At 41.0% G+C, this 27,364-nt stretch overlaps 1 protein-coding gene across 5 annotated transcripts in view; it reads left to right on the top strand.

Moving 5' to 3' along the window:
- Positions 1-22,032, top strand: part of NCOA7 (nuclear receptor coactivator 7) — a 164,314-nt gene extending 142,282 nt beyond the window's left edge. For 4 of the 5 annotated variants that reach the window (XM_070376291.1, XM_070376293.1, XM_070376292.1 and 1 more), the window contains 6 exons: positions 4,182-4,329; positions 11,773-11,898; positions 13,405-13,557; positions 18,946-19,041; positions 19,461-19,534; positions 19,891-22,032. In XM_070376291.1, coding sequence (XP_070232392.1) covers positions 4,182-4,329; positions 11,773-11,898; positions 13,405-13,557; positions 18,946-19,041; positions 19,461-19,534; positions 19,891-20,026 — 733 coding nt within the window. In that variant the 3' untranslated portion in view covers positions 20,027-22,032. Of the gene's footprint in view, positions 1-4,181; positions 4,330-10,246; positions 10,461-11,772; positions 11,899-13,404; positions 13,558-18,945; positions 19,042-19,460; positions 19,535-19,890 lie in introns of those variants that run through there. The other variant, XM_005890126.2, reaches the window with a different exon arrangement.
- The last annotated feature ends 5,332 nt before the right edge of the window (positions 22,033-27,364 follow it).

Here is a 27,364-nt window from a genome sequence, read left to right as displayed (position 1 = left end):
GCAAACATATTGTTGGTGGGAGGGCAAAAAACGATGCCATAAGTGAATTGTTCCTTCGATAACACAGTCTCACTTCTGAGAATACATCCTATGGCTCTATCTGTAACACATGCAAAAATGACGTTCCAAGTTACTCATAGCATAGTTTATGACAGCACTGTCTTGAAAACAAGCCAGGTGACCAGGTTAGAGAGGATGGTTACATAAACTAGGGTAAATCCACACAGTCAAGTACTGTGTAATTATAAAGGAAAGAATGAGGAAGCCATCTCTCTACTGCTGTGCAAGGATATCCAGGCTCTACTGTTAAGCAAAAAAAAAGCTAGAGAATAGTACTGTTTTTCATAGAAACAAAAGAGGAAAAGAATTTATATTCATGTTTATTTCTAGCTATAAAAATAGTTATAAATATCAAACCAGTCAGTCCTAAAGGAAATTAACCCTGAATAGTCGTTGGAAGGATTGATGCTGAAGCCCCAGTTCTGTGGCCACCTGATGTGAAGAACTGACTCACTGGAAAAGATCCTGATGCTGGGAAAGATTGAAGGCAGAAAAAGAAGAGGGTGACAGAGGATAAGATGGTTAGATGGCATCACCAGCTCGATGGACATGAGTTTGAGCAAATTCTAGGAGGTAGTGAAGGACAGGAAGGTCTGGTGTGCTGCAGTCCATGGGGTCGCAAAGAATCAGACACGACTTAGCGACTGAACAACGATGAACAACATACAAACACCACCACAGCAACACACAAGGAGATAATAAAGTGGTCACCTAAAGTGGGGAAAGGTGGACCCAGAAGGTGATGGACAGGGATATGAGTAAGATGGAAAGTTCTCGTTATTTGCTTTTTTTAAAATGTAATTTTAATTTTAAAATTATAAAAATGTACTATCAAGTCCAAAAAGTTAAGGAAAGATATATATAATGTATCTTTCTTCTACCTCATTCCATTCCCCAGAGATAACCATTAACCTCAGTTTCTTACATGGCTTTTCAGAGTTGTCCACTGTCTTAGCCAAGGATCTCAAGAGAAACAGAACTGAGAGGATGTGTGTGTGTGTGTGTAGGTGTATATAAATGTCTGTATATTTATGTATATAAATGTATATTTTATGTATATAAATGTCGAATACACACATATACAGAGAGAGATTTCCTTTAAAGAATTGGCTTACATGGCTATGGGGGCTGCCAAGTTCAAAATGTGCAAGGTAGGCTGGCAGGCTAGAGGAACAGGGAGGGGTTGATATTGTAGTCCCAAACCTGAAGGGCATCTAGAGACAATTCCTTCTCTCTCTGGGGACTTTAGTCTTTTTCTCTTAAGGCCTTTGACTGATTGGATGAGGCCTACCTACATTATGGAAAGTAATCTGCTTTATTGAAAGGCTGCTTACTTGTTAATCACATCTTTAAAAAGAAATATCTTCACAGCAACATCTAGACTCGTGTTTGACCAAAGATTGGCCATGGCCTAGCCAAGTTGACATATAAAATTAACTATGACAGCCATGTACAGTTATAACATATATCTATATTTCTTTCTTTTTTTTTTTTTTTTAGAAAAAAATAGAAATGGTTAGCATATCGTAGCACACTGATATACACCTTGTCTTGGGTGCCAACTTCCCTTGTTTTGAAGGAGTAGAATTCTCAAAGGAACTATACCTTTAAAATATATGAAAATTAGAATTTTATATTATGAAAGAAAAGACATAATTATTATAAAAGGGAAAAAACAGCTTAGAAAAACATTTGGTAGTGGTTAATGTTTACATTATATAAAGGCTCCCATATATTGAAAAGAAAAACAATGACTCCACAATCACAGAGCCAATTCATAGAAGGCAGCCAGGAAGCAAACATTTGAAAAATGTTCAACCCACTACCACTCAAAGAAATACAGAATCAGTGGGGTAAAACTTAAAATATATATTAAATACATTTAGAAAAAAAAGGATAAGCAAGATTGTTACCTTAGATGCAAACTGCAATGCTCCTGTCAGAGTAGTCAGGCTTTCAAGAGCAGTTTGTTAAGATGGATCACAAGCTATAAAACCATGCCCTTTGGCCTAATAATCCCTCTTCTGGGAACTAATCTTGAGATAATTCAAAAGATGACAAAAGGCATGGATCATGAGGATATTCGTTGCAATGTTATTTGTACAATCCAGGAAAAAGAATTGGAAACAAGCTAAACATCCCAAGGACATAGGGATTTGGGTAATTATGGTTTATTACTTCTGAGAAATGCAGCCATTACAAGTCCGTACAAAGATTAGCAGCAATGGCAAATATGCACTATTTAATGTTACATATAACAATTATGTCTTAGCCCTGATAACAATGGAAAGAAAACCTTGTACATATGATCAAGAACAGGTTAGGACTATAGAAACCTAAAGGCAGTTGGATCCACGGGAATGTTAGAATTATGGTGACATTTTTGTTGTGTGTTTTAATCCTATTAATATTTCTCAGTTGTTGTTGTTGAGTTGCTCAGTTGTGTCTGACTCTTTTGTGTGTGACTGTAGCTCACTAAGCTCCTCTATCCATGAGATTCTCCAGGCAAGAATATTGGAGCCAGTTGCAATTTTCTTCTCTAGGGGATCTTCCTGACCCAGGGATCAAACCTGAGTCTCTTGCAGTGGCCGGGCATTCTTACCACTGAGCCATCAGGGAACCCTTCAGTGTGTTGCTATAACAGAATATGATAGACTGGGTGGCTTTTAAAGAAGAGGTCTATTCGTGGCAGTTCCAGAGTCTCAGAAGTCCACGATCAAAGTGCTGGCAGATTCAGTGTCTGGTGAGGGCTTGCTCTGGTTCCATAGATGGCTGTCTTTGCACTGCGTTCTCATGTGGCACAGGGGGCTGGCCAGCACTGTGGGGTCTTTTAATCCCAGTCATGAGGGCTCTGCCTCATAACCTACTGCTGCTGCTGCTGCTAAGTCACTTCAGTCGTGTCCGACTCTGTGAGACCCCGTAGACGGCAGCCCACCAGGCTCCCCCGTCCCTGGGATTCTCCAGGCAAGAACACTGGAGTGGGTTGCCATTTCCTTCTCCAATGCATGAATGTGAAAAGTGAAAGTGAAGTCGCTCAGTCCTGTCCGACTGTTAGCGACCCCATGGACTGCAGCCTACCAGGCTCCTCCATCCATGGGATTTTCCAGGCAAGAGTACTGGAGTGGGTTGCCATTGCCTTCTCTGCCTCATAACCTAAGCACCTCTGAAAGGTCCTACATCCAAATACCATCACTTTGGGGATTAGATATCAACATATGAATTTTAGGGGAACACAAATATTCAGTCTACAGCAAGAGTGTTACAATATTTTTACAGTTAGAACTTTTCTAAACTTAGCAATGAGTTAGCACTGTGCCAAACAGGAGACTCAAATTGAAATTATCATTTTGTAATCATTAAAGACTTTAAGAATCATTTGATCCTATCTATTTTTTACACCTCCACTGTGATGGTTGCAGGTCAGAGAGCTTTTGACTCTTTCACATGGGTGAGGGGTGGGGGATATTTTAGGTGCTAAGACTGAGAGCTCCCGGTCTTTTCTTGGGAACTAGCCACCTGTCTGCTGATTAAGTCTGGAGAGATGATTCAGATGTTAAATATGTATAAGAGAACAGAGATATTGAAGGCAAGACTGCATTCCTAGTATTGGTTAATTTAAATCTGTTTCTAATGTTAAAATGATAGCTAGTATTATCCCTGATATTTTCTAGTTATCAAAGATATTTTATTAAAATTATGATATAATAATGTTTCAGTCTACATAAAGAGCCATTGGAATATTGCTTTGTTCCCATCTAAAGTTTCAGGTCAATTTTTCCCCTGTGAACAGAGAAATCCAATAAATGAGGATCCAATGAAGAAAACAAAATTTTGGTGTAAATATTTCATTGTGTTTTGTACCTTTAAGTGTCATTTCTTGATCTTTTCCTCAGATTGAAAGACATTTTTCTCAATGTCTGTGGACTTTTGCTTGCATTTATTGACTTATTTTCCAAATTTGGAATGCACAAGTAGAGATTGTCTTCAACATGGGAGATTTCCCAAGTAGCAACACGGACTTGCTAAGCAGGAAAAAGATAGTTGTACGTGCCCAAGTTCCTACTAATGCCTGCCAGGAAAGTAGATTTGGTGTTAACCCCTATGGCAAACGTGTTTTTCAGGGTGGATCACTTGTATACGTTCTTTGTCCAATGGTCTCCTGACGTCTATGGGAAAGATGCCAAAGAGCAAGGCTTTGTGGTGGTGGAGAAAGAAGAACTGAATATGATTGACAACTTCTTCAGTGAGCCAACCACCAAGAGCTGGGAGGTGAGACTCAAGAGGGTTAGACTGTCGTCCTTAAAGTACAAGGCACGAACAAAATGTTCTTGTGTCCAAAATCCAAGCACTTTTTGGCTGGCAAGAAGTTAAGATTTCCTGTGCACCTTTGAAATCCTATGAGGAAAAACCTTATTCCTCTGTTTGAAACTAGTTTTGTGTATCAGAAAGACACTATCACCACACCTACCAGCCAGTCATTTCACTTCCTTTTTTTGAAACTGATGCAGGGTCCCCATTACGTACATGATGAAAGTCAATCTTCTTAATTTGGCCTGAAAAACCATTCATAATTTATTTTTTGAGCACTTAGCAAGCCCTTCTCATGTTAGGAGCACAATGGATGGGCTAAGTAGAATTTACCATCAAGGAGTATGGATAATCATTACAATAGTGAAGTGAAGTGAAAGTTGCTTAGTCGTGTCCGACTCTTTGCAACCCCATGGACTGTATAGTCCATGGAATTCTCTGGGCCAGAATACTGAAGTGGGTAGCCTATCCCTCCTCCAGCGGATCTTCTCGACCCAGGAATCAAACCAGGGTCTCCTGCATTGCAGGCGGATTCTTTACCATCTGAGCTATGAGGGAAGCCCTGATAGCTCAGTTGGTAAAAAATCATTACAATATAGTGAGGTAATTGCCATTATAGGCGAGGTGCCACAGGCTATGGAAGCATGTACCCAGGCACCTGAATGGAGCTAGGGGATCAAAGGAAGTGACCCAGGAGAAGTAATCTGAGCTGAGATCAGAAGTGGGGGGACAGGCAGCTGGGGTGGAAGTGGGACACAGAACATGTTCTGGCCAGAGAGAAAAGCCTGCTGTGCAGAGGAATGACCTGAGGGAGAAATAGAGAGTGTGGGGCTTTTGATGAACTAATAGAGAGTTCAGGGTGGCTGGTTCACAGAGTGCAAAGCTGAGGGAGTGGCAAGAAATGAAGCTGGAGATAATGAAATGGCAGATCACAGAGGACCTATGAACTGCTTGTTAAGAGTTTGGTTATTTTCCTAAGGGTAGTAGAAAGGCACTGAGCTGTTTTGAGCCTGGAGAAGTAAATACAGACACGCATTTTGGAGAGCCTGCTCTTGCCGGCAGATGTTCAGTTGATTGGAATTGGACAACACTTGAAGACACACTAGGAAGCTCTTGCAGTAGTCACTGTTGAGAGCGAGCAGTTGCTGAAAGAATGACAGTGACGACAGAGGAAACTTAGCGCTTTTGAAAGATAGGAGGAGAAAGAGGATTTTGTGAGCAATTAATTACATGTGGAAAGTAAGAAAGATGTCGAGATTGATCTCTTTAGATTTTTAGGTTTTTAGAATGGAAACTGGAAGGATCGAGGTATCAGCCCTTCATTGTGATAAAGAGCATAGCAAGAAGATTAGGTTTAGTAAAAAATGCTCTGTGTTCTGATCCCAGGGATCAGTCAACAGGAAAGAACTAAGGTTTGTGTTTTGGATCTAAAACCAAGGAGGTAGTCGGTGACTTCAGCAAAAAAGCAGATTCATTAAAGTGGCAGCTTCAAAATGTAGCTTCTAACATTCAGTGAATGTATCCGGGGTGAGTGAATGGAGCTAGTGGATGTGGGCTCAAATTTGGTTTTGGAGAATAAAAATGAGATGGCAAGCTCGGAGAGAATGTGAGGGTGGGAGGTTTTCCTTCTCGTGAGAGAGACTTTAACCTTTCGGAAGAGGTCAGCAGGAACAGTGGAGTAGAGGGTTCAGGAGATAAAATAAGAGAGGGCGTAAGCCAGGGACTAGATCCCTGAGAACTGGCAGGGAATGTAGGGGTGGGGATAGGATTGGCCTTAGGTGTTCAGGCAGCAGAAAAGAATAGGATGTGTGTGAATAGAATGCAGATTCAGTGGAGGTATTATATAAGTTGTGGTATTGCTCATTTGATGATTTCTTGGTAACCGCAGAAGGGGGCATCTCCTAGAAGTGAAGAAGGGAGGACTTGGAGGAATACGGAGAAGGTCTGAGTAGGAGCTATAGAAACTAGGAATAATGCCAGCTGACGAGCTGCAGGAGGATGGCTGCCTGCTACTGAAGGCCCCGGTGGGGTCTGGCATCAGGCTGCGGTGGGGGGTGGCGGGTGGTGAGGTTTCTTCAGCAACATTCTCATCAAGCAGCTGTCAGATCTTCCGAGACTGGAGCTCTGTGAGACGGGGATGATGAAGGGTGACCAGGCCGGCCCCTTGGGTCTAACTCCTCTGACGTGCCTGGTCCTTCCATGTGTGTGGCTCACTCGGCCCTTTCTCATTTACTCACTCCCAGCCCCTACGTGCACACACACACAGCTTGCTGCGGCAGGCTCCTGTCTTCCTTCAAAGGCCCAGCTCATCGGTCAGTGCTGCGAGGCTTTCAGTTGACTGCTCCTCCTGTGCTCCCTCAGCCCACTGCTCCTAGCTCTGTGGTCTGTGGCCCCGCACTTGGCTTGTGTGCATGTTTGCCTTCACATTGTTCATTCTTGTTTGAAACCATTGATTAAAAATAGGGCTTCCCAGGTGGCACTAGTGGTAAAGAACCCGCCTGCCAGTGCTGGAGATGTAAGAGACTCAAGTTCGATTCCTTGGTGGGGAAGATGCCCTGGAGGAGGGCATGGCAACCCACCCCAGTATTCTTGCCTGGAGAATCCCAGGGATAGAGGAGCCTGGCGGGCTACAATTCATGTGGTCACAAAGAGTCAGACACGACTGAAGTAACTTTAGCACAGCACAGCACAAGCCTATTAGACTCTCCTTTCCTTGGCTTTTCTTATCATTTCTGTTTTGTTTTGTTTCATTTCTATCTCTTGCCAGTCTTTCTGAGTACACTTTTAAAAAAAATATTTATTTATGTTTAGCTGCATCAGGTCTTAGCTGTGGCACACGAGCTCAGTAGTTTAGAGCTCAGTAGTTGTGGCTCATGGGCTTAGTTGCCCTGGGGTAAGTGGGATCCTAGCTCCCCAACCAGGAATCAAACCCATGTCTCCTGCATTGGAAGGCAGATTCTTAACCACTAGGCCACCAGGGAAGTCCCCCAAATATACTTTGCTTATTCCTTTTCTCATGGTGTTCCCCAAGGATTTATCTCTGACTCTTTTTTCTTCTCATCTATTACATCTTCCTTGGATGAGCTCATCAGCTTTTGAGATTTATGCTGTGGATTCCCACATGTCTGCTTCACATGCTTCCTTCTTTGCAAGCTGCCGCTCTTAAGCACATAGATGCCCCACAGGCACCCCTGGGTCTCCACGAGGCAGAGATGGTGTGACACTGGCATTCTGGCTAACATATCAGGGAATATCAATTCCTGTCCTCCTCACCTAACCATCTGTGCCCAAGAGGCCCCCATGAGATATGTGCACAGAGGAAGCAGAGCTAGGAAAGGTGTATTTTCTTGTAGAGGCTATGGTCTCTTGCCCCAGTGTGGAGGCCTAGAGAGAGGGTTTCAATTGCTTTGGGAATTCAATCCTTTCCTGACTAGGTCTGGATAGCTTGAACTGAAGCAGCCCTCGTTTAGGCCTATTCTCTTTCCACTAATCCCAACCTTGAATCTCAGCTCCTGACAACTCCAGTGGGAGAAGTGGCCATGCCCACCAGCACACAGAGGAAAAGGCACTAAGGAGGCATGTGGAGAGAGAAAAGTCTGCTTCGCGCGCTAGAGTCGAGTGGGCTTGAGTGAGCCTCTCAGACTGAGCCACTGAGCAGGATAAAAGAGAGAGCACATCCCTCTAGAAGGTGTGCCTCTAGACCTGTGGTGGAAGAGGAAGAAAAGAAGAAGGGACGGAGGAGGAGGAAGAAACGGGGTGGGCTCTTCCAAGACCCTAGTGCTCTTGTTAACACTTGGGGCACATGGAAAGAAGAGACACCTGGAGACAGAGGTGACTGGACTGTTATCCCGGTTTCTTGCCACGTGGACAAGAAAGTCCAAAACTAAGATGAGGAGAAGAATGCTGTCTAGGCTCCTTCCCGTGCAGGAGCAGACTTGGCTTACTAGCATTACCTTAAAGCCCGGCCCCTGGCATCCCATTGTTTCTCCTCTGTGGGTGGGGAAGAGGAACCTTCACTCCCCTAACAGGTGTCTGATCCTCAGCATGTCCATAAAGTCCCGTCATCTTCCCCCAAATGTGCTTGTCCTCATGCCTTCCCATCTTAATTAGTGGTGCCCCAAGTCAGAAACCTAATTATCATCCCAGATTCTTCTCTTTCATCCTCAGTCATCTCTAGTTAGAATTTGTTGATTCTGATCTTATGGGGGGTGGGGCCCACCGCCCTAGTCAGCTGTCTGCACCCTTTCAAGGGCACCTCCAGCCACCCCAACCACTAGTCCACCCTCCATAACAAGCTCTTTAAATAAGCATTATTTCCTAATTTTATAAAATACCTGCTTATTATATTAAATTTGAAAGCTATAAAAAAGTACAATGCAGAACATATTTAAAATAATATCTAACCACACAACACTTTTGTACATTTTTTAAACTCTTTCTATCATAGAGTGTTTTCTAGGGGTTAAGGGTAGGGAGAGTGAGTCTTTTTATTTTTGCAAAATGAGATCATTTTTATGTATAGTTTGGTATCTGGCTTTTCTTACCTGACATCTTGTGAGAATTGTATCATATTTAAGGATTTTGAAGCCTCGTTTTAATGGTTACATATTTTAAACCTCAATCAAAATTTCACAATTCCACCACTTGTAGAAATCGTGTTCATTCAAGTTTTTCACAAGGATGAGATGATGTGTAACTCTGACTCTTTTCCTAATTTCCTGAAAGTGAAATTACTTAGCATAAGGGCATTACTTTTTTAAGTCTCCTAATTTTGTATACAATGACAGTTTGCCAGACATGTGAGGAATACCCTTCTCACTGTGCTTCTGCTAACAGAAAGCCTTATTAACTGTTATTCCTTTCTCAAAACTTCTGCTAATTTGAAAAGCGGACAAATGATATATTGTAATTGCTTGTGTCATGCCTTGCAAAGCAGCTGGCACTTGGGGTCATATAGAAAGCACTCAGCAAATGTTAGCTGTCACGAAGCACCAGGCACTGAAGGGCATGACAGCTCACTGGCGCAGAGTCCAAGTGCTTCTGCCCTAGATTATGTCCAGACTCTTGCACTGAGAATACGTTCTGGCCAACCTGAGACTGGTCACCAAATATCCTCCACAGCCTCATGCCCCCTGGGATGATCTATGCAGTGGCACTCAATCCCCCAGAGGTACCAAAAAGCCATTTTTGACCTGGAAAACTCACAGAAAGATCCTTGAAAATTGATCCAATAGTGATCTGCATTTCTCTCCAAGCCCTAGAAATCTCATCTGGGCAGTAGAGGAAGACTCATCATGCTTATTTGTCATTAAGATTAATATTTTGAAAGGTTAAAAGGTAAATATTACTTTGCCAACTCTTTTGAAAAACTGAATCTAAAGTAACATTTTTCTCAGCTTCATATAAATCAGATGTTCTTCCTTTTTTGACGTCTCTCATACCCAACAAACATGACAGGGTCTTGAAGTGAAACGCCATTGTTCTCAGTGTAATGAACCTACCTCCAGTAAAGCCTCCTTTTCATCTTTCCTTTGAGATTCAAACTGATGTCAGCGAGCGCACTCAAAGTTTTAAAATGGAGATTTCCCTTCAGAGAGGTGCAGGAAAAAAAAAAAAAAAAAACTGAGAAGGCAGGGCTAGAAAAAGCTAGCTCAGGCAGCCAGAGGACAGTTGGGAAGAAAAGTACAAGATGAAGAAGGGGGGGAAAAAAACGCACAACAATGAGGTTTTGTTGTGCTCTTAGGAAACCACCACCGTTTCAAAGGTGAAAGTGTCATTTTACAGCCTCACAGCTATGCCTAACAGGAAGTGTGTGTTTGCTCGAAATCCTAATTTGGGTGTGTTCCTGTAGAAATATTGAACGCTCTGCTAAGGGAAACAGAAACTCAGTCATGCAGGAAACTAGATACTGCATAAGGAGTCGTAGCTCCCCGTGGCTGTAACAGTGCTGTGGAGGCAGACAGGCAAAAAACCTGTTCCTCCTCAGAGAGCAAACAGGCGGTTCCCACCCCTTCACGATGCGAGTCCGAAGACTGCCTCCAGACATTCAGATTTTCTATTGTGCCAGACCGGACCAAGAGCCTTTTGTGAAGGTATGTTGGCGTCCTGATAGCTTATCAGGTGGCCGCGGACCCTCTGCGCTCTGCCACTCATATGTTTTGAAACGCTTTCTAATTAGAAAGGATCAGGCTGCTCTCTCAGCCAGAGCAGATCTTTTATTCACTTTGGAGAGAGACACCAGTGTGGTTTGCCCTTTCCCTTTGGAGTCAAAATTCCACACTTTATTTTTTCATTCTGCAGCCCCATTTTGTACTTGTGCTAAATGCAGAGGTCCCCCCAAACATGTGCTTTACCTAACACATTTATTTATTTATTTATTTTTAAATTTTATTTTATTTTTAAACTTTACCTACACATTTAAAATGCTGAATTTGTGATTCTTTGACAGTGTGTTCTTTAAGTAAATGCCCCTTAGAAAATGATAAAAATTTAAGGGCCAATAAATCAGGCTCAGGTGACAGCATTCTGGAAACTGAGTAGTCACTATCTGGCAACTTTTCACTAAGGTAACGTAAGTGCTTTTTCTCTATAATGCAAAAATCATTCCATTGTACTCAGGTATTTTAGTATATTAGTTACCTTCTCTCTATACCCTTCAATTTCAAAATAATTTGGTGACTTATCCAGATTTTCAGAGAAGCAAAAAGATTCAAACCTGGTACTTAACAAGTGTATTTACGATGAAATAAATGGTGTGTGCCAACATCGTGCTTCTGTTCTCAGCTTTGAAGGAAATACTGCTTTGATGGCTTCTGAACTGTCCATAAAGAATCGTAACATAATCTAGACTAAAGCTTGATGCCTCTTTGTTTTGTTATTTTCCATAGATGTTTATCATTCACTGTTGCTATGATTGCTTGTTGGTTGCTATGTGCCTGGCCTTGAGAGGAAATGTTAGGAGTCTTGATTAAAAAGCTATCCTTAATCTTCCCAATTTCCCTATTTATAGAAGACTTACTCGTAGTATGATCTCTAATTACCCCCTTAATAATTCAAATTTAGATGCAGGCTACTGGAGAATCATTCAGGGCATTTCAAGGGTATGAATCACTTGTGAAAGTATACATAATTCTTACCTGATGGCTGAGAGTAACGAAACTGGAAAACTTGTGACTTAATTTGTTCATATTAAGTGTTGCAGCCACACTGCATTAAATTCTGCATTTTCTTTGAAATCAAGATTATAATTAGCCGTTCCCCCCAGGAGTCTTGGCTCAATGTATGTCCTGCTGCTAAACCTACCGGTTACAGGCAATCGTGTACCTGAGGTCCTTTTTGCTAATAGCAGGTGAAGGAAAAGCCAGAATATCATTTTTCTTGGTTTACCTGGCTTCTCTGTTTCAGATCATCACGGTCGAGGAGGCAAAACGCAGGAAGAGCACGTGCAGCTACTACGAAGATGAGGACGAGGCCGCCCTGCCGACCCTGCAGCCCCACAGCGCACTTCTGGAGAACATGCACATCGAGCAGGTGGGTTCTCCCTGGGGATGATGGTAGGGGCCTTTCAGACCTTGAAACCATTTGCTCTTCTCACTTGGGGTGGAGAGTGAGTCCAGTTTTAAAGGAAAACCCCAGCAGCCTGACCAAGGCCCCCTGTTTCAGAAAGACAGTGTCCCTGCCACCCTCTTGGGAGAAGGAGGACTTGGCCAGACACCTTACATCCATTTCCCGAGACCTGAGCAAAAAACCATTTCTTGTCTTCAGAATAATGTTTAAAGTGTCCTATTATAGTCCTAACATATTTTAAAAGGATCATTTATCTCAGAGTTCCAATGGTTTTAATTGATCAGGCTCAGTAAACGTCACATAGCAAGTAGACTTAACTTGCTTTATGAAAACCATCTATTACTACTAGGAAAAACTTCCCTTTCTCTTAGTTTTGTTTGTTTGGTTTAGTTTCTATTTCCTGAGCATCTCTTAATTCCATTTTCATGAAATTCTATGTGTTTGAGGTTGAACTTTAGGAAGGGACCTCTTCTACTTCCCCCATCAATCTTCTTAGAAACTGAAATTCAGAGACCTTAAAGAATCACCAAGTTCAAGTCCCTCAATTTATAAAAGCGTCTGTGATGGCCCGTAAAGCTGAGTGACTTGACCAAGCAGTTACAGAGACAGAGTTCATGCTGATTCTAGAACTATGCCAAGCATTCTGAGGACTTCAACAATTTACATAGCCTCCATTGTTTGTATTTTTTAAAAGATATGCATTATTGATATTTATGACAGCTACTGTGCTAAGTCACTTCAGTCGTGTGCAACCCTATGGACTGTGACCCTCCAGGCTTCTCTGTCCATGGGATTCTCTAGGCGAGAATACTGGAGTGGGTTGCCATGCCCTCATCTAGGGGATCTTCCCAACCCAGGGATCAAACCTGCATCTCTTACGTCTTCTGCATTGCCAAGTGGGTTCTTTACCACTAGCACCGCTTGGGAAGCCCCATGACAGCCAAAATCAAGGTAAATATTAAAGTTAGTGAAAAATACAAGTGCAAGGAGGACAAACTGTCTGATTACTGGCATAAAATACCCATGCTTTCTTGTGCTCAGTTTGGTGAGACTCTTCAGTTGTCAGTAACAGCTCTGAGCCTTGGCGAGTTTAGAAAGATCAGCTGGTAAAATACTCAGTGAAAGAAAGGTTGAAGTGTACAGAAGACAGCACGAGTCTAATTCATACCTCTTAATCAAGCTTGGTGCTCTATCTTCAAATGTACAGTGGCACAGTAACCCTTCAGTATCATCCCTGAGAGGGAATACATGCTCTGGGGAGCATCCCTGCCAAGGTAAACAATGTCAGGCAATGATGGTTTTGCCTTCTCAGTTTATAGTGGCAAGTATTTGCTCGAGTAAATGGGAACAATGTGGAAAGTCATGTGATTTTTGAGTTTGAGCCACAGGCATCTGTTTGGTGCTACAAGTTCATGCGTGATGATTTTCAGGCAGCCTGTAATATTTACATCTCCATCCTTGGATTCACAGCTGGCCCGACGCCTTCCAGCAAGGGTGCAGGGCTATCCATGGAGACTCGCGTACAGCACGCTAGAGCATGGGACCAGCTTGAAAACTCTCTACCGGAAGTCAGCAGCACTAGACAGTCCTGTACTATTGGTCATCAAAGATATGGATAATCAGGTGAGGCTTGTTCCTCTTATAGAGAAACATTTTTTCAATGAAGTTTCTCAAACCTATGCGACAGGAGAGAGACGGATACAATGAACTCGATCAGCCAGACCGCGCAGTTAGCAGGATTTTGCCACAGACACTTGGTTCTTTTCTTTCCTGAAGAATTGAAGTAAATCCCCAATTATTATGTTGTTTTACTCCTACTTACTTCAGAGTGCATCTCTAAAAAAGAAAATGGAGCATGTCTCCAAGTACAGTCACATCATTTTTCCCTGTTCTCATCATAGAGTAGGAAGCTACAGGGATATCCTGCAAGCTAAAACTGGAGACGGTGGAAGAATTCAAGTTCAGATTTGGAGATGGCTGTGGAAAGAAGTTTCAGTGCCATCCCAGAACTCTTTTCAGGTGGCTGAGGTCGTGCCCACCAACCTTGTATGCGTAGCTCCTGAGATGGAGAGCCGCTTAGGCACATGATGTGTTGTGCCTTATGGGCCCAGTTGTTACGAAACAGGAGAAAATGCCCTGGGCCATTGCTTATTACACTTTCATCTCTCTCACTTTCATCTCTGTTTCATCCCTCTTGGTCTTGGAGGCCCTGATGAAATCTGTTAATAGATATTACTCCCATCTACCCTACACTAATAATTCTTGGCTCAGTCAGCTGGGAGTTTGGGTGGAATCTGTCCAGGTTTCTTTTCTATACCATCTAGGCCGACTTCTGCATTACGAAAGGAAGAAATCTTTCAAGTCTGCTTTTTCATCTTTCAAGACCATTTCAATTTGGTCTGTATTATAGCAAGAAGAAATTTCTTTGCTCTTTTAAGATGTAGATATCATTATTCTCTATTTCTGGCATTTGGAAGCTGAGTTTACTTGACAACCATTTATTTATGCATCCATTCAGAAAATGCATGAGTGTCTGTTAGGTGTGGGGCACTATTAAACATTGAGGAGCTTGCTGAGAAGCCATATAATTAGGATCAGTTTAGGGGAAATAGATTTTTGCTGCCATAATCTGTCTTGGGAAAAATGAGTGATGGTGGTGCTAAAGGCACTGTCTGTCTCGACTGTGATTTTTCCTGTGAGTAGGTTACAGTATAATTATAGATTAAGAGTTGTGGGGAATGGTTTAGCTATTATCACTGTTACTACTGTTATTTACAGATTGAGAACACTTTATTTAATCATAGTCCAAGCTGAATAGTAGAGAGAGGCAAGGTAAAAAAAATTTAAATAACAACAACAAAGATTTAAAATGGAATTTACTTGGAGATTTAGTGAAATGTTTTCAAAGTTAGGTGCTACGTTTTAGATGAGATGGGGCTAGATAGTGTTAGACCATACACAAACCTGCACTGTACGTATAGATTAGTTCTCCTGTTAAGTTACTAATAGATAGCAAACTTGTTGGGAAATCTGTTGGCCTCACAGAGCAGGTTTTGGTGATGCATGGTTTTACTCAGCTTCCTATCAGAAGGTATGTAAAGGAGGCCTGCCTATTCCTGAAGATTACACTATTTGTCTCTGAGGTGTTATCTTACTGAAGGCATTTGTGTTATTTGAAGGCAACTGGACACTAACTCTGCTTTCCCCATTCCATCTACCCCCAAGGCAAGGATGCAGCTCCACTGTGTTTGGGAACATGATCGTACAACATCTGTACATTTATCTGGAAATGAACCATATACAATTCTAATATAAAAGCATTATATATGCAGACTGGCAGGCATGAGGAGTTCTACAGAACCAATCCCCAGTGAAACAGCCATTACTGATGGGAATTATAAAAACAATAATCACTTAGTCTCTGGATATTGTCCTAAGGGCATACGGCAAGTGAAAATTCAGTTAAAGAATATCTGGTAAATCTCGGCAATAACAGTGAGATTCTGTGGCACTTGTTGCCGACCCCCCTTCCCCCGACCCCAGTCACTGTTCAGACACAGGCTTTGTTCTGGGCATGCTTGGACAAGAAGATGAGGATCCATCAACCCAAGCTCCCAGGCAGGTCCTCAGAATTTCTTATCCCCTACCCACCAGCCATGAAATTAAAAGACGCTTACTCCTTGGAAGGAAAGTTATGACCAACCTAGATAGCATATTCAAAAGCAGAGACATTACTTTGCCAACGAAGGTTCGTCTAGTCAAGGCTATGCTTTTTCCTCTGGTCATGTATGGATGTGAGAGTTGGACTGTGAAGAAGGCTGAGCGCCGAAGAATTGATGCTTTTGAACTGTGGTGTTGGAGAAGACTCTTGAGAGTCCCTTGGACTGCAAGGAGATCCAACTAGTCCGTTCTGAAGGAGATCAGCCCTGGGATTTCTTTGGAAGGAATGATGCTAAAGCTGAAACTCCAGTACTTTGGCCACCTCATGCAAAGAGTTGACTCATTGGAAAAGACTCTGATGCTGGGAGGGATTGGGGGCAGGAGGAGAAGGGGACGACAGAGAATGAGATGGCTGGATGGCATCACTGACTCGATGGACGTGAGTCTGAGTGAACTCCGGGAGTTGGTGATGGACAGGGAGGCCTGGCGTGCTGCGATTCATGGGGTCGCAAAGAGTTGGACACGACTGAGCAACTGAACTGAACTGAACCCACCATTCAGCTTCAGAGGCTGAATTGCAGGCAAGGGCGGCCTGGAGGTAGGGGGCGCTCTTCCCCTTACCGGCCCCTTCTCCGAGGACGGTTGGTCTACCTTCAACGCAGCAGGCTGAGAATACAGGGGTCTCTACTGCCCTTGCTTCAGCACAGAGCAGAAGTTACACGTAAGAGAAGGGAGCCAAGACCAGTCACTACTGCCCCTGCCCAGCACTCTGCTCATAAAACAGGATTGTGCCTTTGAGAAAAGCGAACCACTATCCACCTCCCAGCTCCAAAGCCGAGTCCCTAGCTCCCAGCTCCAGGTGAATGGGCAAACCATAAAACATACAGTTCATATAACCCTGTATACGAGACAGCAAAAGAGACACTGATGTATAGAACAGTCTTTTGGACTCTGTGGGAGAGGGAGAGGGTGGGATGATTTGGGAGAATGGCATTGAAACATGTATAATATCATATATGAAACGAGTCGCCAGTCCAGGTTCGATGCAGGATACTGGATGCTTGGGGCTGATGCACTGGGACGACCCAGAGGGATGGTACGGGGAGGGAGGAGGGAGGAGAGTTCAGGATGGGGAACACAAGTATACCTGTGGTGGATTCATGTTGATATATGGCAAAACCAATACAATATTGTAGAGTTGAAAAAGAAAAAAAACAAAACATACAGTTCAGAAGCTTTCCTCAAAAGACCTGACATTATTTAGAAAAACGTGGGGGAAGTTTAAGCTAAAGGGAAGTCTAGAAAACAATAAAAATTTGGTGGTAAACAATTAAGAGGAGGCTAGGAGAAGGCAATGGCACCCCACTCCAGTGCTCTTGCCTGGAAAATCCCATGGACGGAGGAGCCTGGTAGGCTGCAGTCCGTGAGGTTGTGCAGAGTCGGACATGACTGAGCAACTTCACTTTGACTTTTCACTTTCATGCATTCGAGAAGGAAATGGCAGCCAACTCCAGTATTCTTGCCTGGAGAATCCCGGGGATGGGGGAGCCTGGTGGGCTGCCTTTTTTGGGGTCGCTCAGAGTCAGACACGACTGAAGTGACTTAGCAGCAGCAGCAGCAGCAGCAGCAGCTCCATGAAGGAAGCAGACTAAGCTATAGACCTTCTAGAGAGAACCAGGGCGAGAGACAGCTGAGGAGAGCCTTCCTGGAGTCAGGATAAATTACATAGACTGGCCAAGGAAACTACTGTGGCAAAGGGGCCTAAATATAATTGAGTGAGAATTACCATGGAGTAATTTATACCACAAGGCACTATGGAAAATAATAGAGCAATCATCAGGTAACAGAGTCTGATTTATACTAACTTATTCCAGTGAGGTATAGAAATGTTACTCCTATATTGTTCTATTACATCTTTCCACTTTCTATAGTAATTTTGGGTATAACATTGATATATATTACAAAGTCAATAATAAAGTGTTATTTATATAGTTGTGTAATTTTTATCTACTAAGAAAGCTGAGAGAAGGAGAGCAATTATGCGTTTATAGGTTTTGTCATATTAACCTTCCTTTTACCACTTCTGGCTATCTTCCTCCCCCTCCCTGGATTCCTTTGTTCTATTATTATCAAATATATTAAATTTTTAGATGCTGTAGACCCAACAATACAATTATGTACATATTATATAACTTATTTCTAAATAAACTAATATAAAAAATAAAATGAATGTTGTCTTACATAACCATAATGCTGTATATCCAAAAAATTAACAGTCATTTCTTAGTATCATCCTATCTCCAGTGCTTAAACAAATTTCTATGATTGCTAAGAAAATTTGTTACTGATTTTTCTTTGTTCTTAGCAGCTCTATGGAGAGATTTTGGTATGAGGAACAGGGGTTAGAAAGTTTTGAGACTTCTACTCTGCCTAATTTTTAGTATTTCAAGGAGCTAGGAACTGAAGCAGAGATTCCATGATGATAATCATCAGATTTAAATTATTTTGAAAAATTATAAGACATTTTCCAGATAGACTCCATCTGAAGCTTTGTTTCTCAAGTGGAATTTGGAGAAGATATATCAGAATCACCTAGGGACTGTTTCAGAATATGTATGCTCGTTTTTACCAGTCTTCACCCCTCCAAGTACTGGTTGGGACCTGAGGAGGATAAGAGGCTGAAGCAGTGGGATGGTCATTCTGAAAACACTGCTCCTTCCAACCCCAACAAGAAAAAATAGACAAAATCATTGATTCAGATACATCTAAACCACCTTGAAAGCCCATAGTATTATGGAATTGTTACTTTTTTCTTTAAAATCATTTTGAACTGAGTATTGGATCAGTCACGTCAAGGATGCAGTTCTGTTAAGCATATTGAAAACTCATTTTTATGAATTAAGGGAGAGGAAAATTTATTTTCTCTGGGGAAATATCTGACCATGATTCTACTTATAAAACACGTCAGAGACAGGCTCTCACTCTCTCAACCACTCATTTCTGTGAGCAAGATGTATGTTGTAGTTGTTTAATGTTCCAGAATGTGATGAGAGAGAGATTTTTTTCTCTACAGTGGACTTTGGAAGTCTTTTTAAACTGAAGCAATTGCTGACCTTTGACCGATAAGTTCTCTGAGCCCCTTGGGTACTAATAAGAACCAGGGACATTTTATTTGTTGATTCGTGGTCTTTTTTACTTAGAAACTCTGACTTAGTAATGCTCTTCATAATAATCTTGCTGAAAGAGATATAATGAGACCTCAGAATAGGATTATGCTAAAATATTTCAGAAGGGCTTTCTTTGAGAGGTTTGTGTTCGAAAGCTGCTAACATTTCTGTTTTCTTTTGACAGATCTTTGGAGCATATGCGACTCATCCTTTCAAGTTCAGTGATCACTATTATGGCACAGGCGAAACTTTTCTCTACACATTTAGCCCCCATTTCAAGGTACCTAGATGGAAGGAATACTGACGGCCTAGTGTCGTGGTGTCAGGGGGGTGGCTGGGGCTAGATGTCGGGGGCTGTGGTTGGAGCGGTAGACGGTCCCATCCCATAACCTCACTTGGCCTCACTCTAGCCTGCTCAGCACTTCATGACCACAGCACAGAAACCCGCTTGGTTCCCTTCCTGGGCCTTGGGAACTTTTGCATGAACTTCTGAGATCCAGGGTGGAATTGCAGGTCAGAACCAACATGTGTGCGAGAGATCTTTCCTGCCTTGTAACCCCTTCGGAGAGCTCATCCTGGTGTGGGAAAGGTCTAGCTAGAAGTCGGGAGCTTCCTCAGCCTGTGGGTGGTCCCCTCCCTCTTTGCTAATTCTCCAGATTGAAATGTCTGATCTCTCTTTGTCTTGTGTTTCTACCTAAGGTCTTTAAGTGGAGTGGAGAAAACTCATACTTTATCAATGGAGACATAAGTTCTTTGGAACTTGGTGGTGGAGGGTAAGGTTTTTGTTGTTATTAATTTACTATTTAACCAGAGTGGGTCTGTTTTAATCCAGGTAACTGAAACTTTGGTGTCAGCTGATTGTAGTTAGTCCATGTGTAGTTAGTCGATTATTTAGGACAGTGTGGTCTAACACATGACACTAAGAATCGAAGATAAAATGACTTATTTATGTGTCCAAATGAGGGACCACCTGAAAGACAGGTCATTTAAATGAAATACAGGAAATGTTTTATAAGCAGTTTAGGGTTTTGACTATAGCATAAAAGAAAGAAGTTGGGACAAGGGAGGATGGAAAGCGTCTACATAAAATTGAGATGTTTTCACCATTTTGCTTTTTTAACCTTTTTAGGGGACGATTTGGCTTATGGTTAGATGCCGACTTATACCATGGACGAAGCAACTCCTGCAGCACTTTTAATAATGATATTCTTTCCAAAAAGGAAGACTTCATAGTTCAAGACCTCGAGGTATGGACATTCGAGTGAAATTTAGACTGCCTTAAAATAGAACATTTAAAAAGACTGGGTTCGGTCAGCCCTGCTAAAGCTAGCTGGAAGACGAAGCCCCAGCTCAGACTGCCTCATCCCATCATAGTGCTTTCTTTCTGCCATCATCTCAGAGCGCAATTACATTGCAGAGAGATTCTGAAAGGTACATGTGGAAGGCAGACGATGAAGAAAGAATTTGAAGTTCGGATCGTTGAAAGACTTTATACTCTCACTTTCTTCAAACCCATAGAGTGAGGAGTCAGAATATTTATAGATGTGAGTTGAATGCAATTTTTATTTTTGGTAACTGTGAAAAAGAAAATACTGTAGAAGTATATACATTCCTTGTATATTTATCAACATAATTTTCATTACCAAAATGTACAGCATACTATTGTTTGCCATTGAAAAGTTTAGTCTCATTTAGAAAAATTGAAAGTGCACAGCACTTAAAGGGAATATATGATTTTTTAAAACTGTTTTATTTATTATTTCTAGTATATTATTTGAAATGTGTTGGCAATTTTTTTCTTTTAATGTGTCAAATCTTGAAGTAAAGAAATGTATACATTTTGTGCTGTTTTGGCAACAAATCCATTTGATTTATATAGTTTTATATTACATTTTTTTTTGCCCTGATTGTTTAGGGTGATCTGTATATGTATGTGCTGCTTAATGTCCATATATATACACACACATATATATATACACAAACACAATTCTGAATTTTTAAAAACTCATAATCAATGTTTATTGATTTGACTGTTGTAGGCCATCTTTCCATTTTGTCATTGAAAAGGTACATTTTTAGTTATTTACCCTGAACATAATTGTGTAAAGAAGAATAAGCCATTTCTCACAGTCATAAATTGATATTTACAGTAATGTATACTTATATGATCCTGGATTTAGAACCCTGCTGTTGAAAAGAAATGTTTTGCTTCTTATAAAATCTCTTGTGTTAGTAACAGAAATTGTATTTTTATTGGATTTTTTGCATAATTTTCCCCAAGTTTTTACATTAACAGGCCTCTGTTTTAAATGAGACTGAATGTTTTAATTTCTGTATATTTTATATCAAATGAAAAGTGTCCATTATCCCAATTGTCTTGGTTTCTACACTCTTTTATTTGAAAAAAATTAAATGCAAAGAAATGCATTTATACCACAATTGGAATAAAAAGTAAAAAGCAGTTTTTAAATATCAACTCACTTTCATATCATTAAACACTCTTTTATGAAAGTTAATAATAAAACCTTGTTAAAATTTTAACAAATATTATTGATTGTCAAACTTTTACAAAAGCCAAAGACTGCTAATGGAAAAAAATGTCAAGTAATAGCCAAAGCTGAGAAAGTTATCTGTCATCAATTACATTTCCAGTGATCTTTGAAAGGAAAAATTAATAGAAAGTAGTAGTTGATAGACCTGCATTTTAAACATGTAAACAGTGCTTAGAATGTTGGCTTTAAGCTGGCAGAATACTTCCTCTAGCTTATTCTCTTACTTTAGACTATTTATAAAAGAGAACAAACAAATTGCTATGTGGCCTCCTGTCAGATCAACAATTATTTTACTCCACTCACATCCCATACAAGTTTCTTTGAATGCTATAAAATCTTAAATCTGTAGCCTGGGTGTACTTTCACCCAAGTTCTATTGCAAACTCGTCATTAACAACTTATCAGCAGTTGAACCTTATTAATCTGCTTGTTATATAATGTGCCTGTGTGAGATTCCAGGAATGTCTCAGTATGATCACGTTTACCATTTATGCCATTTGCAACCATATGCTATTAACAAAATGGTCATTTTGCATATAGTTCACTCTTACCTAGTTTAGTCCATGATATTATACTTGTGAGAGCATATTCAGATGCTGTGTTCTCTATTTAAAACAGTATTGTCCAATCAGACATGCGTGGCCCTTCATTTATGGATACTGAGTGTATGTAATGCAGTGCTAGCCCAATATTTTCAATAAAGGAATTCATGCATTCAATGTGATTTTCTTTCCTGAGGATTCATTCAGCAAGTATTTATTGCATGCTAAAGCGCTCACTTGCGTGAGAGGATGGTGAAATAACCAAGACTAAATAAGTAAGGTTGAGTGCTCATGTTTTTATTGCTACCTTGGAAATTCCCTCTTTGTTCCCCGTACCCACACTCCTATTCAGTTCATGAAAGCTGCTCCTGTTACACTTACTAGAGACAACTCCTGGCTCTGTTGCTAGTTTCTCTGTTCTTAATACTAGTTGTTCTTTGAATAGTGACTTTCTTTTTAATATCTCTCTCTTGACCTACTTCCTAACTTCCATGAGAGACACCTGACCCTCTGATCAATTTTCTTTAACATCCTGTCTCCTAGCCCCTGAAGATGAAGACTTCAGACAGTGTTCTTTCCTTCCCAGTTCCTCAGTTCATGAGGCTACATCAAAAGACGTAGATGGGAGAGGGCAGCCAAATGTCTCACCACTGTTGAAAGTGACTTAGATACACCCTCATGTGACAAACCACCAGGGAAATCCTGAACTCTTGTGAGAGGTATTATCAGCCTTCATTTGATTTCCCTTTCCTTAAATCCTTTTAAAGTTTGAGAGGCATATGAAACAGGACTAATAAAAGAAATACTTTCCTTTTGAGGAAGGCATTAAGAATCTCTTAAACCAGAAAAGAAAGCTGAGGTTCACCTTCTTAAGATGCCTAACCTATTTTTAGCATTATAATCAGATGAAGAAAGGTAAGGCGGTCAGAAACCAAAGGAAGTTCCAGAAACTAAATAGCCATACTCGGCCTTTGTGCAAGTATCAAAAGTACCTTTGTGCACTGCCTCCTGCCCAGTCCGGTCACACACTCCTCATTCAGGGTAAGCCCTAACCTTTTAACATCCTCCTACCTACTTGCCTATGACCCGTGTCCACAGTGATCTGTCAACAGAACGTTATCTTTACTGAAAAAAATTGGGCTTTACAGTTCACACCCAAATCTAAAATCATACTGCCTCCACCCTTCTATCAAACCTTCAGATATCTAGTGGTTCAGAATAAAAACTAGATAGAATCTCCCTGGTGTGGCCAATCAAGCATCCAAATGATGTTTTTTGATAGACTATTTTTTGAGACCTATTTATTTTCTAGATCAGTGCTGTTCAACAGAACATTCTACTCCAATCGAACTGTTCCCTGAATTTCCATTGTCCTTTATGGTAGCCACTAGCTACCACACTACTGTTAAACACTTGAAATGTGACTTGGATGACTGAGGAGCTGAATTTTTTAAATTTTTTATTAATTTCATTTAATTAATCTTAAAATATTTAAATCTAGCCACATATGGTTAGTGGCTGCCATGTTGAACAGCACAGCTCAGGATCAAGATTTGGCAAAACCAGATCATATGTTATCAGCAATGAACTCAACCTGTTACTCCATCACCAGAAGGGAACCTTTAGTTCTAAGTACTTTGATCTGTCCCGGCCATTATGGATCTTCACAAAACTGCTGCTGCTGCTGCTAAGTCGCTTCAGTCGTGTCCGACTCTGTGCGACCTCATAGACAGCAGCCCACCAAGTTCCCCCGTCCCTGGGATTCTCCAGGCAAGAACACTGGAGTGGGTTGCCATTTCCTTCTCCAATGCATGAAAGTGAAAAGTGAAAGTGAAGTCGCTCAGTCGTGTCCGACTCTTAACGACCCCATGGACTGCAGCCTACCAGGCTCCTCCATCCATGGGATTTTCCAGGCAAGAGTACTGGAGTGGGGTGCCATTGCCTTCACAAAACTAGGTACCACCTAAAGGAATAGTGTGTTTCATTGTTTAGGTGGTCTGCTAATAAAATAATCAGAAGGTTCACTTACCTGAGAGTCTTTTCACACTGAAAACCTAGATCTCTATAGGATAAATGATGCTCATCTTTGAGGAAAAAATAATTTTAAAAAACCTCTCCCAGTGCCCAGACCTTGTCTTAAATAAATTTCCTCCTTGGCCATCTGTATGTGTTTTGCTCCTATCCTGGGTATTCTTGTGCCCATGGCAGTCCCATAGGATGACATATCCCTCACCAGGCACCCATCCACAATGCACAATGAACCACAGGAAGGAAAAAACATTTATTTCTTACACAAAGTTGTGCATCCAGCTTCAGAATCCTCAAGGAACAATGAATCACCCAAAATGCCTCAAACAGTTCTGCTCAACGACTGGTCTTCCTTATTGAACTGGCCGACTGGGATGCCCAATGGCTGCACGCACACCCAGAGAACCTGCTGCCTGTGGAGAAAGCTTTCAAAATCAACCTGTTAGAATGAAGGACAATCAAAAAGCATAAGAAAAGGGATGATTAGATCATCTTAGTGTACTATTTACCCATCAACAAGAACCCATCATTTCATCAACCAATCCACTTTTAGGGTTACAAAAAGTAGCCTTGATAGAGCTTAATACAACTCTGAGATTATACGGAAGAAAATGATAAACAAGAAACACCTACAAGCAACATTCACATTCAACAAACTTGGATGATAAGGCAGGCCTTTTCATGTCTCTCCAGCTAAAAAAATCCTCTTTACCTTGACATATATTGAAAACATTGGAATTCAGCCGATCAATTCAGCCTTTAATCTCCACAGCAGTCCTTCTTGGTTCAGCAGTCTCTACCGGCTATGGATCAGCCACATTTTACCTAACAGCTGACTGAGATCAACCCTTTCATCTTTGAAGATGCCAATTAACAGTAAGAATATTTCTACAAAGATACGCTGTGTTGAGGTATTGTGTTGACCTTGAGAGCTGCTAAAAGGTCCTGTTATTACTCCATGCCCAGCAGGGCTTAGTCTTGTTTACAGTGTTTGTTTCCCTCTTAGATCCTACAAAGGGTCAGAAATGTGGGTAGGTTGCACCTGGGGTGTCCCAAGGAGAGCTGGGGGCTATGCATGGCATAAGTTCCTTTCAGCAGATCATACGACCAGATTACCTGGCAAGAACTCAAAGCTTCTAAAGACTTCCAAAGGCAACAAAAGCATGGATTAAGGCATGGCTTCTCTAGAGCCAGACAGTCTGGGTTTGAATCTTAGTTCTAGAGCTTACTAGCACCGTGACCCTGGTTAAGTAATTTAACCTCTGTGTGCCTCATCTTCCTGATCCCCACTATGGGGATAATAACAACCCCCTCATGATTGTATCATGATGAGAGCACTTAAAATAGGGTCTGACATAAAGCAAGCACAGCTAAGGGTTAGATAAGTAAATGAAGAAATGCTTCCCTAGAATGGAGGAATCAGCTAATGGCATGAGAGTTGCACAGGAAAGTTCATTCTAAGGCAACAACATATTTAGTGATGAAAACTACTTTCAGACATTGCAATGGTTCCCGTTTGCTATTTAGAATTTTTAAGCTGAGGTTTTGTTTCTTTCTTTAATTATAAAAGTAAAACATATTCTTGGTAAAGTTTTCAAACAGTATAGAGAGAATTCAGTGAAAAGCAAACATTTCCTTCCTATATCCCCAGAAGTAACCACCACAGAAATGCCTTGTGTTTCCTTCTGGAGCATGTCTATGCATATATCTTTTTTTGTATCTTCTTTTTTTTAAACAGAACCATACTATGCACACTGTTCTTTGTCTTTTTAATTTAACAATATACTGTGAACAGCATTTTTTAATCAATATATGTAGACTTACCTCATTATTCATTGCATGGGTCTGTCATTGTTTAAACAGCTATTCACTAATGAACTTTTTTTTGGCTCTTACAAATAATTCTTAGTGAACATCCATACATATAGAACTTTGTGCGATATGAATTTGTGTATCTGTAAGATCATTTTTGCTTCTCAGGTGCGTCAGTGGTAAAGGATTCACCTGCCAATGCAGGAGACATGGTTTCAATCCCTGAGTCTGGAAGATCCCCTGGAGAAGAAAATGGCAACCCACTGCAGTATTCTTGCCTGGAAAACCCCATGGACAGAGGCACCTGGTGGGCTACAGTCCATGGGGTCACACATATTGCCCAGATTTGTGTCTTTTTTCCTAAATAAGCTAAGTCTTTTATCCATTTTTCTACTGAGTTATTCACCATCTTATGTATTTGTAAGATTTCTTTAGTATATTCACAACACTAGCCCTTTGTCATATACATAAATGACAAAACATAGCAAATATTTTTGCTCAGTTTATACTTTTGAAATGCATGCATTTTTAATACATAAGAAGTTAATTACAATTTCTTTATAATCATATTCATCATTCATTTCTGATATAATTCTGGACCACAGTTTTTTAGATTAAGTCAAATTTATTTACCATGATTTTCACTCATTTAAACATCTCCCCAAAGAATGTACTGACCCATCCTTAGTTTAAAATGCATCCTCTTGCTTATTCTATGATTAATTATACCTCCTTCCATATTTCAGAATATTTATAAATAACCTCCTCCAAGATCAATTTCACTTTGTGCTGGCCTGTAATCATCCTGTTAAAACATGTCAACATTTTCAGGAACCGTCTTGGGGTACAAGATCTGAATATCCATCTAAAGTACCATCCTCCAGCTAGAGCCAAGCAAGACGATGGACAACTTCTGTCTAAATCTCCAAACTCTGTCACAGTGCCTTATGGAGAAACAAATGATGTATTAACAGTAATAATATGAAGAGGAGAATGAAGAGGACAGGTAACATTTATTTATCATGAATCTCAACCTCCTTTTATATGCATTTATCATATTTGATTCTCAAATTGAATATAGTATAATCATAGTATATATATACATAACATAGTATATATAAATATAGTATCAGATCAGATCAGTCGCTCAGTCGTGTCCGACTCTTTGCGACCCCATGAATCGCAGCACGCCAGGCCTCCCTGTCCATCACCAACTCCCTGAGTTCACTCAGACTCACGTCCATTGAGTCAGTGATGCCATCCAGCCATCTCATCCTCTGTCATCCCCCTCTCCTCCTGCCCCCAGTCCCTCCCAGCATCAGAGTCTTTTCCAATGAGTCAACTCTTTGCATGAGGTGGCCAAAGTACTGGAGTTTCAACTTTAGCATCATTCCTTCCAAAGAAATCCCAGGGCTTATCTCCTTCAGGATGGACTGGTTGGATCTCCTTGCAGTCCAAGGGACTCTCAAGAGTCTTCTCCAACACCACAGTTCAAAAGCATCAATTCTTCGGCGCTCTATAGTATATATAGTATTATCTGTTTCAGAGATGAGTAAACTGATTCTTCAGGAGGTTACATAACTTGCCAGAAATCACAGAGTTCATCAGAGTTAAAGCCAGGATACATTTAGTTATAACTGACCCCAGAGCTAAGCTCTTAACCACAAGA

This window comes from Bos mutus, chromosome 9 (genome assembly GCF_027580195.1).
Source record: "Bos mutus isolate GX-2022 chromosome 9, NWIPB_WYAK_1.1, whole genome shotgun sequence".
Lineage (NCBI taxonomy): Eukaryota > Metazoa > Chordata > Mammalia > Artiodactyla > Bovidae > Bos > Bos mutus.
Note: the sequence above shows the minus strand (reverse complement) of the source record. Positions and strands in the feature narration are given on the sequence as shown.